The sequence below is a fragment of the Prunus avium genome, chromosome 1, assembly GCF_965620075.1.
Source record: "Prunus avium chromosome 1, drPruAviu1.hap1.1, whole genome shotgun sequence".
Taxonomy (NCBI): Eukaryota; Viridiplantae; Streptophyta; class Magnoliopsida; order Rosales; family Rosaceae; genus Prunus; species Prunus avium.
Window position 1 is genome coordinate 5,448,595 of NC_142284.1, and position 15,392 is coordinate 5,463,986.

The window sequence follows — 15,392 nt, forward strand, 5'->3', positions numbered from 1 at the left end:
GAGGGGGCGTTGCCCTAATGGAGAGATCGGTAGGTAGAGTGCCGAGGGCGCCTCTGACCAAGCCCAGTTTTCTCCACGTGTCTTGCCCTTATTGGCTGTTTATTTCAGGTGTAAACAGAATTCATGCATTCTATATGTTGTCATCCCCACCATCTTTATTTGTTGTGTGGCCCTTTACCTGTTGTGTCGTTTTGGTACTGTTGATGATGCATATCAATTAAAGGAAATAGTTTCTGTATTGTTTCATTAATTTAAGTAAGCAATTTTCCAACTCAGACGGTTTGCACACTGGATACAGCATTTACATACAAGTTTTGTTTTTAAAGAGTTAAAGCCTCGCGTGCTACACCTTTTTATAATTAACGATGTAAAGGTACAAATAAATATTCCAACAACAAATAAATATCACCAACCAAATAATTTTGAGGCTTTTAAAAATATAACAAAACTAAAATTTGATTTCGTAATTTTCACACCGTTTAAGTTATGAAAATTATCCTTAAAGAGAAAAGGGAAAGAGAAAAGGGATTATGATTACAGAGGTTTTGGGGAAAATAAATCTTAGTGAGGGGTAAGATTTTTGGGGAAAGAAGGGGAAAAAAACAGAGAAAAAAGACAGGGGTTCTAAATTTTGTACAAAGCAAACATTGGTTTTATTTTCCATGAAAGTTGACAATTAACTCGCGCCGTATATGACAGATATTTAAAAATGAATATGAATTGTTCAATACACTCACTATCAGTGTCTCTATTCTAAGCAAGTAGGAGAAAAGGAAAAATAAAAATAATGTAACTGAAATTTCTTGGTAATATGCTAATGACATATGCATATATATATATATTATATGTATAGTGGAGTGGCATTTTTCCACACGTTAACATACTTGGAAATCTTCACAGAATAATTAACTAGTTTTAGGGTTTACCACTACTTGACAAGGGGGCACAAATGGGGTTTAGGAATGAATTTTGATGCGACTATTAAAAAAAAAAAAGAGTGGGAAATGAATAATCAAGTTCTTTCGGTGTATTTTGGTTTTATTTTCCATGAAAGTTGACAATTAACTCGCGCCGTATATGACAGATATTTAAAAATGAATATGAATTGTTCAATACACTCACTATCAGTGTCTCTATTCTAAGCAAGTAGGAGAACAGGAAAAATAAAAATAATGTAACTGAAATTTCTTGGTAATATGCTAATGACATATGCATATATATATATATAGAGTTTTTCTCTAATGCGGACGTCTGCATTATGTTAAAGTCCAGTCATCTCCTTTGCAGCTTCTTTTTTGCAAGTGGATTTGGTTCTTAGTGGAATCCACTTTGCTTGAGGAACCATACTAGCTTAGTGGAACCCGTTCATCACTGATATGGCTCTATAATTAAATAGAAAAAGAAACCAGCTTACAGTAGCAACCAATGGTATTGCTTATTGTTCTTCTGCACACCTTCCCACCTTTGGGATACTTTTTGGAAGGCCTCATCCTTAATTATATATTTATATATGGAGTGCTTACCATGTTTTTGCTTTATATATATGTATGCAATCAAATCCACCTACAGAAAAGAAGCTGGAAGGACATGACCGGACTTTAACACAATGCGGACGTCCGCATTAGAGAAAAACTCTATATATATATATATATATATATATATATATATATATATATAGTGGAGTGGCATTTTTCCACACGTTAACATACTTGGAAATCTTCACAGAATAATTAACTAGTTTTAGGGTTCACCACTACCTGACAAGGGGGCACAAATGGGGTTTAGGAATGAATTCGATGAGCATTAAGACCATTGACAAAATTAATATTAAATGAGTCGGATAACGATTGACTAGAACGAAACAAGAAGACGATACATAGGACAAGAAGTCGGACAACGAATGTACTATTTAACAGCTTTCTGTCAATATTCCTCAATATTAAATGAATGATGATAATGTGAAGGTTCAAAGTTTTGGTGTAAGACGTGGATAGGGCAACAGCAAGGCAAATTTGTCGATTTGATTTTATATGATAAACAGCAGATGCTGCCACCAAAGAAAAGTTTAAGGATTTGGAAATGAGATTGGTATCAGAAAAAGAGAATATGAAATAATAAGACGTTTAACTCAATTAGAAGGAAAAGGCAAGACCATTTTAATACCAAAGAAAAGTTTTCAAATAGGGGAAATCGTAGTCTAGATCTACTTGATGTTTTCGGTTGAGAAAATTTAAAAGTACTGAAAAACTTTAAAGTGTTAAAAATTTTAGGGCTTGTCCAATATAGATTTCTACATTTTTTTATTTCCTAGACATATGCCCATCACTCTATAAATCTATGTGTAAAACCTAATTTCAAATTTAAATGACCAGTAGAATATAAGTAGTCGTAGTATTCCTATGTTTTTACATCGTTGCCACCAGACTTCATATTTTATTTATAATTTATTTCAAGCATTTCATTAACTGCCATAATTGTAATTAATACTCACTATTAATATCATATCAATCACCCCATTTCTTTTGGTTGTCATTCCCTCTCACATATCGCCCCCTAAAATTGCAAACCAAAAAAAAAAAAAATCTGTAAATTACATATCCAATAATATACCTATGAAAAATATAAATATAAATATATACGTATAAAAATATAAATATATTATTTAAATAAAATATAGGCATATTATGTACCAAAAAAATAAAATAAAATAAGTCAGGTACTTTGTAATTGAAATTTTCGTACATTTTTCATAAATTAAAAATAGGTACACAATAATTTATAGAAAATATAGGTAAATTATTGTCACGCACCGGACCCGAGGGTCGGTAGAAATCCCCACGCCCGGTGCATGAGAAAATATAAAAAAAAAGAAAAAAAAAAGAACCTGAAACATAAAATAAACTTTTCTTATAAAAGTAGCTCCCAAAATCTTACAACTTTACAATTAATAAATAAAGCTCTATCACTCTCATCTAATTCAGCTTCAACCGATTTAGTCCTTGTCTTGCCCACTAATTCATCTGAAAAATTAAACAGGGTGAGGGATGAGCAACCACCGCTCAATGAGTAGATTATGTAATATGTCAGTCAAGCAATGCCGTTTTACACACTCTAGAAAATGTCATGAAAAGATACACCAATCCAGATCATATCACATCATCCCTTCATATCTCGGTTATCTTTCATAGCATGTAACCAACCACGTGACCCCTATTGGCCTCACTGGCCCTATGTCCCCGTGTGCTATATCTATCCCTCGGATACTCCAACATTGAAGTTCTCATGTTCCATGAATAATACATACTTCATAAATATTCCAATCAATATATGTATAGTGTGAAAGATTGCACCAAATTAGACATGCTTGACTTGAAATAGAGAGAAATTTGTAAATAGAACAAATCCACGATAATTCATGATTTTCATATTTTATCACAAAACAAGAACTTTTAGAACACATTACATAAACCACTCACCTCGATAATGAGAGCCCTTAAAATAAATTGGCAAGACAACCCATCTACCTATCTTCATATACTATCACTCAAACCAAGCTCCAAGAGTTTTATCACCACTCTCACTCCTTTCTCTCTTTCTCTCTCATTTCTCATGCAAACTATGCATGTCTTTCTCTCTTGTTTTTTTCTTTGTTTTCATTTGTTGTGCAACTTAACTTCCTATATATATACAAGGAACAAGTCGGTAGTAAGTCATTTCCTATTGGAGGGTGTATTGGCGGTTGATATAAACTTACTGTCCAAGTAATAGTTATTAATGTAGTTGCAGATAAGGAAGAATGTCTTTGTGACTCTTCCAATTCCTCTAATCCTATTCTTATCTTCTTGGTGAGTTGGCTAGCCTTGCTACTTAATAGGATTTTACTTTGACACGTATTAACAAGAACTATTTTAAAACATATACATATATATAATAGAACAAGGTATATATGTAATACACACACACATATACATATATATATATATATATATATATATATATATATAATAGAATAATATATGTAATAAAATAAGATATAAATATTTATTAAAACAGTACATAAAACAATATAGATTTAACTATCTATGTTACGAACTAAATATGTAACAAAATATTTAATTTTCCAAAATATAATATATGTATATATTTTTAAAATAAAAATAAAAAATATAGGGTTTCACAATTATTTACCCATAGGTAAATTATTTTACAATATACCTATAAAAGTGTATAGGTATATTATTTGGAGAGGAAAAATAGGTTCGTTGAAAAAAATAAGTACATTGTTTTACACTACTACATTTTACAATTTGCGCGACGAAGAACATTTGGTCGCGCAAAGTACATTTGAGTCGCGCAAATTTCTACGCGATAGAAACTTTGTCATGCAAAGATCGTGAAGAAAGACGTTGTGTGACCAAGTTTTTTAATTGGTCGCGCAAAAATGAGCTACGGTTAACCTTCGTTGCACAAAAATTTTAGGGACGACACAATTGTTCGTCTCTCAAACCTTTGCGCAACAACAACACGTTTGTCGTGAGTACACCGCGACAATTTATATTCGTCGCGCAGAAATTTAGGGATGAGAGAACTGTTCGTGTCGCAAACATTTGCGCGACGACTTATGTTGCGCGACAAAATTGTCTTAGTAGCTTTTTCTTTTTCTCAAGACGAAGACTTTCGTTGCGCAAAAATAAAATATATTTTTTTAAATTTAGTTTTACATTTCTTTATTTTGTAAAAACGTGAATTGGCGCGACGAAAAGAGTTTCGTTGCACAAAAATAAAAAATATTTTTTTCAAATTTAGTTTTACGTTTTTTTATTTTGTAAAAACATGAATTGGCGCGACGAAAAGAGTTTCGTCGCGCAAAATTAAAATATATTTTATTTAAATTTTATTATTATTTTTTTATTTTGTAAAAAATAAATTTGGTTTTTTTTTTTTGGGTAATAAAATGAAATTGCAATTAAAAAAAATGTAATGAAGAGAAATTTTTTTATATAAAATAATATAAATGTATAGTACAAGAGAAATGTTTAAAATGTAATTACGAAAGTAAAAAATTAATCAAACAATGTTCCAAAATCTACTTGGTCGTCTGGCAAATGCGGCTCGGAGGTCTGGACATTGTCGACGGGGGCAGAGGTGTGGTGGCCATGCTCAGGTTGGAGGGGCTCGGAGGTTGACGAGGGACCAAAATGCGGGATTGGAATGCCGGACCGAGCGAGGGACTCTAGAAGCTATCACATCTGACCCTTAAGCTCGGCCACCTCTACTGTCAAAGTAGTCACCTGACTGTTTGATTGCGACGATGAACAGGGTCTAGGTTCCCACTGCCGGGCATTCCCCATCCCTTGACAATATGTCCCTGGCCTCCTCTCGAGAGTCTGATCCAAGGTCTCCGTCAGGATCTGAAACCCCGCATCCTTTGGAGGATCCACAGACTCGAGCGGAGTATTGAGAGGAAGTTGGGAGGCGGACTCCTGAAGAACCAACTGGCTCTTCTCCATCATCATCGCCTGTTTAACATAACATAAAATATTAATTAGAACATTCATATAATAACCATGAAACTTGAATGCGTAAGATAATAATTAAAATTAAAGAATACTTACATGAAGGGACTCCGCCAACTCATTCCCAGGTCGAACATAAACGTCGCCAAAGACGTCGATCTCCGGGAATTTGGACCCCCCCCCCCCTGAATTGAACAAGAGAAGAAAAATGTTAGTACGAAAAAAACAAATTAATATTAATGACATATTAAAAATTGAATATAAACGACTTTATTATTACCCGCCGCCGCGCCTCCATCCTATATGAGAAGGGCCTAGAACCTGAATAGTGGAAAAGAGTCTTCTTGTCCCTATTGCCCTTATTTGCTTTTGCCTTCTTCTGTTATACCAAAAATAAACGTATTAGTTGAAATTGAAATGAAATATAAAAAATTAAATAAACATTAGTAAGAAACGTGTAATAATTTTCACCTTAATATAGAAAAAAATACCACATAATCGGACTCTTGAAAATGACCGCAGAGCCACGCCCAACTATCCTCCCGCCCCTCAAGCTCCTTCGGGCAACCCTCTTGAAGAGCGACCAGCGGATCATCAAATACCTGAAAATGGTGGTGCAGGTCGCTCTTCCACTGCTTGTACCTCTCAGTAAAGAGTCTGTTGACGTACGCCAACGACTCGTCATCGAGGTTCTCTAAATTGTAGTTCGTCTGCAATAAATTAATTACATACATTAAGTAATAGAAATATATAAAGTTTGAAGGGAAAACAATTAAAAGGTAGGATACATACCGACAACTTTCCGCGCACCTCCATCCTCATCTCGTCATGCATGACCTTCCAAGACTTCCATTTCATCGGGCAATGGGTCCGAACGACGTGACCAATGTCGTGAGCCAATGAGCTATGCTGGTCCGCCGTTGGAGCAGCCCGATGCCGCTCTTCGTATCCGATGTTGATACGACTGTTGGTCACCCGGGTGACCTTCGCCGTCTTCAACTAGCGACAAGGTCCCCGGGTGTTCTTTTTAGCTGCAAAGAAATATAAAATTAACGTTAAATAAAAAATCCTACTAAAATCTTGGTCCAAAACAGCTGGAGTTCAAGGAAATCTTTATCTGGTTGTGACCCCGACGCACCATTAGCGGATGTCGATGTTGTGTTGGTCGTCCTGGAGGGGCGGTGACGATGTCTGGCGCTAACAGGTTGTGCCACTGATGACTCTGATGACGCCGGCGCATGGGAGACCCCGGGACCAACTGTGCTGGAGCAGTGGCAACTGACGGTGTAGCCGGGGGAGGCGAACTCTGTGTAGTCGTCACCGCCTTACGACTTCTAATAAGGTTTGACATCTTGCCCTAGAAACAAGCATCCAAAGTTAAAAACATAGTTACTCTAATATGTAGTCTAAAACCATTTAAGTATTTGTTTAATTTTTTTTAAATGGGGTCAACGTCTAATTAAATTTAAAAAAAAATCCCAACAACTAATAAAACAAAAATATATAAGAATCTTCATTAATTAACAAACATAAAAATTAATCCAATTTACCAAGATATAATCTAAGCATATACAATTTCATTAAGAATCTTTACTAATTAATTAAAGCATATCTTGCTTTAGGGTTCGCGATTTCGGAGTATCTGGGACTCCGATCCACGATCCGTCAAATCCTATACGATCCTACAAATACAAGGTACAACATACGTGAGTTTCAGTTCGATCCAACGGTCCGAACATATAAAACCCGGAAATCGCATAATAGGAGAAATCCGTTCGAGGCTCAAACGGTATCCAAATTGGAATTCGAACATACCTACGCACTCATGAAAACTAGGGGATCGCATCGGGACACAATGTTCTTTTACTAAAGTGCCCAAGTGCCGCCACACGCGCCGTGGGTGTCCAAAGCGATACCGATCGCCGAAAAAATCTCAAACTCAAGGGCCAATCTTCCTACCCTAGGTTCAGGACATAGATTAGAGCCACTTTTGTTCTTGGAAATACCCCAAAAAATGGCTGTAAGTGGCCAGAATTTCATCCCGAAATCCAGCCAAACTTTGGGTTGAAAATTGAACCACCTACGCTAGGAATTGATCAAATCCTACCCAACCATCAGCTAAAGCATGAAAAATATGTGGAAATCCATACCTCACTCGTCAGATTTGGTGGCCGGAGGAGGGAGAACGAGGCCGGCGAAAATCTGTCAAAACCGGCCCAATTCCAAGCGGTTTCCGGTGGCAGGTGCGACGGTGACGGCGGGGAAAGGGCTGGGGTTCGAAGGTGGTGGCCGCCCGGTCCTTCTTGCGTCGGTTAATTTCATGGGTTGAGGTGGTTGGATGTGGTGGTTATGGAGGGAGGGAGTTGGCTGGAAAAAAAATATAAGGGGAGGGGGAGGGGTCTATGTCTTTTTTTCAGAAAATTTTCGCAAACTTGCACTACGTCAAAATTTATCCGTCGCGCAAGGTAATCATTTAAGCTTGCGCGACATAAAAATACATTGACGTCGCGCAAGGTAATAATTCCGCCAAAAATTTTGCCAACATGTGCGACTTCGAAATTTAATCGTCGCGCAAGGTAATAATTCTACCAAAATTTTCGCCAACTTGCGCGACGTAACAGTAGACTAGCGTTGCGCAAACCATAAACCCTGAACCCTAAACACTAAACCCTCGAAAATTATAACATTGCGCGACGAAAAGGTTCGTCTTGCAAGATTTTGTGCCACGTATGATTCCTTGGCGCCGCTCAAAGTTAGGTTGCGCGACGAAATGATGCGTCTCGCAATATTTTTTTATTTAAAGAATGATTATAAAAATTACTGATGAACCATAGGGTTAAAAATTTGCAAGTTGTTAAGCTCATAATTTCATACATATACATGCCCAAATTTACTTACTTCTTTTGCTTAGTTTCCTATAATTTTGAGTTATTTGCCTCCCTTTGTGTGTTTTGTAGGCCAAAAGAGCAAGAGAGCATAATTCATGCAATTCAAGCATGTTAAAGCCTAATTTGGATGAAGGGAAGAAGAGCTTAAAGACAAACTCATTTTTGCTACAGCCCCCTGCCAGTCCAGTTCCGTAGGTCATATTGCAAGCTTTGTTTCAGCAACCTACACAGCTCGGATGAGGCAGCATTCTTCATGAAAGTTGTTCCAATGGGTGTATACTATAACATATCCAAAATTCAGCCCCATTGGATAAATATGGAGTCTGTCACCTAGCAAAAACAGACCCATGCTCAGGATGGAATTTTGTCAGCGAGCAAAACGAGTTAGCAATTTGTTTTGGCCTTAACTTCTTCATCCGAGCTTGGATTGGGCCAATACTTGTGTGCTTGGATCAGACATATTCTGAACTCCAATTTGGAGTGCTTAAAGTCGTCATTTGTGACAGGACCCGCCCCGGATTTCCATGGAACCCGGGTCGGATCCCGCCTAAATATCCGGCATACCGCAGATGCCGGGCCCACTTACTAAAAACCGAGACTTTCCACCAAAATTTTGGCAAAGTCTCCCCTGTAAACAGGATAAATCCCAAAAATTTCAACCTGTTAAAAACACAGATATTTACAACCCAACAGCCAGCATAAAATATACACAAAGCTTAGTGTTACAAACCATGGCCTCCGGCCTCAAAATACCAAATTCTAACTGGGCAATAACAGAGCATCTAACAGAATTCAACCAACCAGTAAAAAAAAGAGTTTTACGAATTAACAGGGTACCGAAGCTCTACAAAAGCTCGGAGCACCAAAGTTTACGGTTCAAGGGCACACGATACAGCTCTGCTGCTCGTTCCAGTCAACTACTGGCTATGGGGCACAAAACAGAAAATTGTGAGTGGATAAAACAAAATTCAGTTTCATTTAAACCAAAATAATATAACCCCACTGTTAGAAAACCATGCATGAGAACAATGCATTAAGTCCGTCATATACATATATAAATAATTTGCTCAGACCCGAGCTAAATCCGAAATCCGATGAAACATACAAATCAACCCACCCAAACCTTTCCTTACAAAACTCAAATCAAACTCTCGAAACCCGTGCCCACCGGCACGACGAGCGGGGAAGTATCCTCGCTCAAAAATAAGAACAATTGTATATTACTATAATATGAGAGATACACTCTATATATATATATAAGACACACCTAATTGTACCGGGGAAACAATCCAACAAGGGATTGTTGACTAGCTCACAATTATCAGCCCTCAAACGGACTATGTGGCTAGGGACAAGCCGTCCAACTGGGGGACTAACTCTCAGCCAGCACGTACGGACGAAGAATCAAGACCCGTACGCCTGTAAACAGTCCTACGCGCGCAGACTACCCAATTAAGGGTCTACAGCGACACCCCGTTAAGGTATGCCCTGGGTTCCGACATTTCCAAGTATCCCAATTTCCATAATCACAATCCAATTTCAGGGGAGGTACACAGGGTAGTGCTTACAGCACTCCAAACTGACATTCTAAACTCATACTTTTCCTCATCTCATAACACCCCAAAGTACCTCACACAATTTCAACAAGCCATCACTTTCCCAATAAAATACTTATATGCTTCAAGATACTTTATATGTCAAAACCCAAATAAATTGCAAATAACTTTATAACACAACATATTCAACATATGAATAATTGGATACGAAAGGATGGGTTTGCATAAAACCAATTAAATCTCCATGCATAGAAATTTCCTTAACAAACCATGCTATTTATTTGAAAACAAAATCCACTCACAAGTAGTCCCACGCTGCGTGACCCCGAGAGGGTCCTGCCTGCTCTGAAGGCGGATTCGGATTACCTATTTCAGAATAGGAATACGATATTAAAATCCAACTTTCCGAAATAAGACTTTAAAATAAAATCCTAATTTTCCCGGGTTTCTAGCACGCACGAGGAACGAGACACTCCTAGGGTCCACCTAAGAGTTTCAAATGCTGGAAAAGTCTCGGAAGACACTCGGTCAACCGGACAGTCAAAACTCACGATCGAACGGTTAACGTAAAACATAAACTTTAAATCATTGAATCGGAACATCCGGGGCTCCGATTCACGATCCGCGAATTTCTATGCGATCCTAGGAATACCAGGAACAACATACGTGAAATTGGGTTTGATCTAACGGTCCAAACACATCAAACCCGAAAATCACAGATTAGGTAAAATTGGTTCGAGGTCCATACGATATCCAAATTGAGATCCGTAAACTCCTACGCGCTCGTGACAACGTAAGGATCATTCTAGGATAAAATGTGGCCTCTGCCGGACTGCCCACGCGCCGCCCCACGCGCCGCCCCACGCGCCGCCCCACGCGCCGCCGCGCGTGGGTGGCTTAATCACAATTCCGGTGACCGGAAAAACTTAGTATTTTGGCTCCAAACTCCTTACCTAGGTAATACACCTAATTTGGAACCACTTTTCTTCTTGGGTGAAGGCCAGAAAATGGCCGGAAGTGGCCGGAAATTCCAACTGAAAACCGGCTGTAGCTAAACTTCGAAATTTAACTTGTAAACTCTCAAAATTTCGGGAAACCTAACCAACAGGCAGCTAGAGCACGAAAAATAGATGAAATTTCATACCTTACTTGTCAAAATCGGTTGAGAAACGAAGGAGAACGAAAGTGTTGAAGTTTCATGACTTTTCTGAAATTTTCCAGCAGCTTTTGCTGCGTTTTCCGGCGGCTGCAGCGGCTGGTGACGGCAGAGATGGCGGGGGAGGAGACGGCAGGGCCGGGCCTGTGAGCTTGGCTCCGACGGTTGGGGCTACGGTGGTCAGTGGTGGTGGCTGGGGGTTTTGCAGAGAGAGAGAGAGTCGACGGGAGAGAGAGAGACGCACGGGAGAGAGAGAGGGAAATGAGAAGTAAAATATGAAAAATCTGATTTTATTAAAATGAAATTCTGAAAATTTCCAATTAGGCCCTTAATGGTTTTTCAACCATAACTTCTTCGTTTCAAATCCGAATCGAGCCTACCGCGTGTCTACGGACTCGGCTCAGTACCACCTTTCTAAAAACACCACTTGCTGCCCCAAACTCTCTCCGGATAAAAATTGACCTTTTTGCCCCCACTTCAAAGGCAAAATTGGAAATTCCAAAATTTAATTTAATTAAATCCAATCTTAATAATATTTTGGGTCGGGGTGTTACAATCTACCCCCTTAAAGAATTTCGTCCTCGAAATTTACGTACCTGTCAATAGAAGAGGTAAGGATACTGGGCCCGCATCTGCTCCTCGGGTTCCCAAGTAGCTTCCTCTACAGTCTGACTCCTCCACAACACTTTCACCATTGGGATAGATCTGGAGCGCAACACTTGTTCTTTTCTGTCCAGAATTTGTACGGGTTCCTCATCATATGACAAATCTTCTCTCAACTGCATGGGTTGCTGTTCCAAAATATGAGAAGGATCAGGCATGTACCTCCGTAGCATTGACACATGGAATACGTCATGGATCCGAGATAGTTCCGAAGGTAGGGCAAGTCTGTAGGCAACTGGTCCGATACGCTCCGTGATCTCATACGGTCCAATATGACGAGGACTTAACTTCCCACGTTTACCAAACCTCATCACACCCTTCCAAGGAGATAACTTCAAAAATACCCAATCTCCAACTGCAAACTCAAGATCCTTGGACCGGTTGTCCGCATAACTCTTCTGTCTGTCTTGTGCGGTCTTAAGCTTCTCTCGAATCATCTTCACTTGTTCAGTTGTATCCCGAATACTGTCCACTTTTTCCACTTTCCTGTCACCCACCTCATTCCAACAGACTGGAGTTCTACACATCCTCCCATATAGAGCTTCATACGGAGCCATCTCAATGCTCGAATGATAACTGTTATTATACGCAAACTCCACCAAAGCAAGGTGAGTATCCCAACTACCTTTCAATTGTAACACACAGGATCTCAACATGTCCTCCAGAGTCTGAATGGTTCTTTCCGACTGTCCATCAGTCTGTGGGTGGAAAGCAGTACTGAAATGTAACCTGGTGCCCATAGCCTCATGCAAGCACTTCCAAAATCGAGAGGTAAACCTAGCATCTCTGTCCGACACAATGGACACAGGAGCTCCATGCAATCGCACTATCTCATCAACGAAGAGTTTCGCCAGCTTTGACAAGGAATAGGTTTCCTTTACAGGTAGGAAGTGAGCTGATTTGGTGAGTCAGTCAACTATCACCCAAATTCCGTCATACCCATTTGCAAAACGTGGAAGTTTAAAAACGAAATCCATTGTAATATGCTCCCACTTCCATTCAGGGATCGGGAGTGGCTGCATAAGTCCAGAAGGCTTCTGTCGCTCCGCTTTCACTTGTTGGCACACCAAACATCTACTCACATACTTAGCAATGTCACTCTTCATATGCGGCCACGTGTAGTACTCCCGTAGAGTCCGATACATCTTAGTACTACCTGGATGCATAGAATAAGTTGAACAGTGAGCTTCCTCCAAGATTTCTCTTTTCAGGTCGTCGCCTTTCTTAGGTACGCAAAGACGAGTTCCAGCTACCAAAGCTCCATCTTCTCTTATAGCATAATCCCTTCGTACACCACTTTCTACTTCTGACCTTATCGCGCAAAGATTAGGATCTTCCAATTGTGCTGCAATCACCCTATCAATCAGGATAGGCCTCACATACAAACTAGCAAGTATTGCACCCTGTTGACTCCATTCCAACTCTACCTCTTCCTTCCGTAGTTCCCCCATCAACGGAATATAAACCCCTTTAAAATGAGCTAAACTCACATCAATACTCCTACTCAAAGCATCAGCTACTACATTGGCTCGACCGGGGTGATACTCAATCGTACAGTCGTAATCCTTAATCAACTCCATCCAACGTCGTTGTCTCAGGTTCAACTCCTTCTGAGTGAAGATATACTTGAGGCTCTTATGATCAGTGAAGATCTGACATGTCTCACCATACAGGTAGTGTCGCCAAATTTTGAGAGCGAACACCACTACGGCAAGTTCCAAGTCGTGTGTAGGATAATTCTGCTCATGCTTCTTGAGTTGCCTTGAGGCATAAGCAATCACCCGATCATGCTGCATCAAAACACATCCCAAACCTTGTAATGATGCATCACTGTAGATCACAAAGTTCCCTGAATTATCTGGAAGAGCTAAAACAGGTGCGGTGGTCAACCGCTTCTTCAACTCTTGAAAACTCTGTTCGCACTCTTCAGTCCACTCAAACTGAACATCTTTCCTTGTTAACCGTGAAAGAGGTGCTGCTATCACAGAGAATCCTTCTACAAACCGACGATAATAACCTGCTAACCCCAGGAAACTCCGTACTTCTGTCACACTGATGGGTTGCACCCAATTTACAACTGCTTCTATTTTCCGAGGGTCCATATAGATTCCTTCTGTTGATATCACATGGCCGAGAAATTCCACTCTATCCAACCAAAACTGACACTTACTGAACTTGGCATACAGCTGCTTCCTTCTCAAAGTCTTCAATACCAACCTCAAATGCTTCTTATGACCCTCCAAAGTTCTGGAATAGACAAGGATGTCGTCTATGAATACAATCACAAAGCGATCCAAGTAAGGTCGGAACACTCTGTTCATGAGATCCATAAACGCTGCTGGAGCATTAGTCAATCCGAAAGGCATCACTAAGAACTCATAATGGCCGTAACGAGTCCTGAATGCTGTTTTCGGAACATCCTCCTCTCGTACTCTCAGTTGATGGTAACCCGATCTCAGATCGATCTTAGAGAAATACTTGGCACCCTTTAATTGATCAAACAAATCATCGATTCGAGGCAAGGGATATCGATTACGCACAGTCACCTTGTTCAATTGTCTGTAATCGATACATAGCCTCATGGTTCCATCCTTCTTCTTTACAAACAACACCGGTGCACCCCAAGGGGAAACACTAGGTCGAATAAATCCAAGATCAACCAACTCCTGCAATTGAATCTTCAACTCCCGTAATTCTGCTGGTGCCATCCTATAAGGAGCTTGATAAATTGGATTCGTGCTTGGAAGGAGTTCGATAGTGAACTCGGTTTCTCTCTGAGGAGGTAAACCAGGAAGATCATCCGGAAAGACATCTGGAAACTCACGAACAATAGGAACATCTTCCAGATTCAAAGTGATCTCCTGAGTATCAATGATGTGGGCTAAGTACCCCACACATCCCTTCTTAAGTAACCTTTTTGTCGTGATGGCGGAGATGAGACAAAAAGGAAGAACTCTACGCTCTCCACAGAACATGACTTCAGGTTGTCCTGGACTTCTAAACACTACCTCCTTCGTGAAACAATCTACCGATGCACGATGCTTTTCTAACCAATCCATTCCCAAGATAATGTCAAGATCTACCAAATCCAAGGGAATCAAATTCGCATCTAACATTGCATCTCCCACTTGGACATAACAACCTTTAAACACCATGTCCGCAAACAGGACGTTCCCAGTAGGTAAAGAAATACTAAAACTTCCTGCCATGGGTGTGGGTCTAACACTGGCATAAGGAACAAAGCTACTTGCAATGAATGAATGGGTAGCCCCGGGATCTATCAATACACGCGCTGGAATTCCTCCCAAGTCATATCAGCTCTCCTGACCGTTTTCCACCAATGATACGCATTCCCTTTCAGTAGAAAAACCGCCAATCTCACTTTATCCCCTTCCGGACATTGTAGAACCTCAAAAACTCTTTCCAAATCCGTGAGCCAAGCCTCGGCTTCCGTAGGATCAGAACTACCAAAGAACTCTTTAGCTCCCATATCTTTGACTCTCTTGATGTCTGAACCTTCATGCTCTCGTCTCCCTTGCATGGTCCCTTGCATGGCGGTAGCCATATTTTGGGCAAGCTGTGTGGTAAACTGATTAGTGAACTGGTTCATCAC

At 39.8% G+C, this 15,392-nt stretch overlaps 1 protein-coding gene across 1 annotated transcript; it reads right to left on the minus strand.

The window, feature by feature from the left end:
• Nucleotides 1-5,243: 5,243 nt before the first annotated feature.
• LOC148297185 (uncharacterized) lies at nt 5,244-6,646 on the minus strand. The gene is made up of 6 exons (XM_088247431.1): nt 6,637-6,646; nt 6,309-6,550; nt 6,008-6,226; nt 5,799-5,895; nt 5,616-5,698; nt 5,244-5,519 (listed from the first exon to the last, which is right to left on the minus strand). Exons 2-6 carry the CDS (start codon nt 6,372-6,374, stop codon nt 5,244-5,246), a joined length of 741 nt encoding a protein of 246 aa, XP_088103557.1. The 5' UTR covers nt 6,375-6,550; nt 6,637-6,646.
• Nucleotides 6,647-15,392: the final 8,746 nt, after the last annotated feature.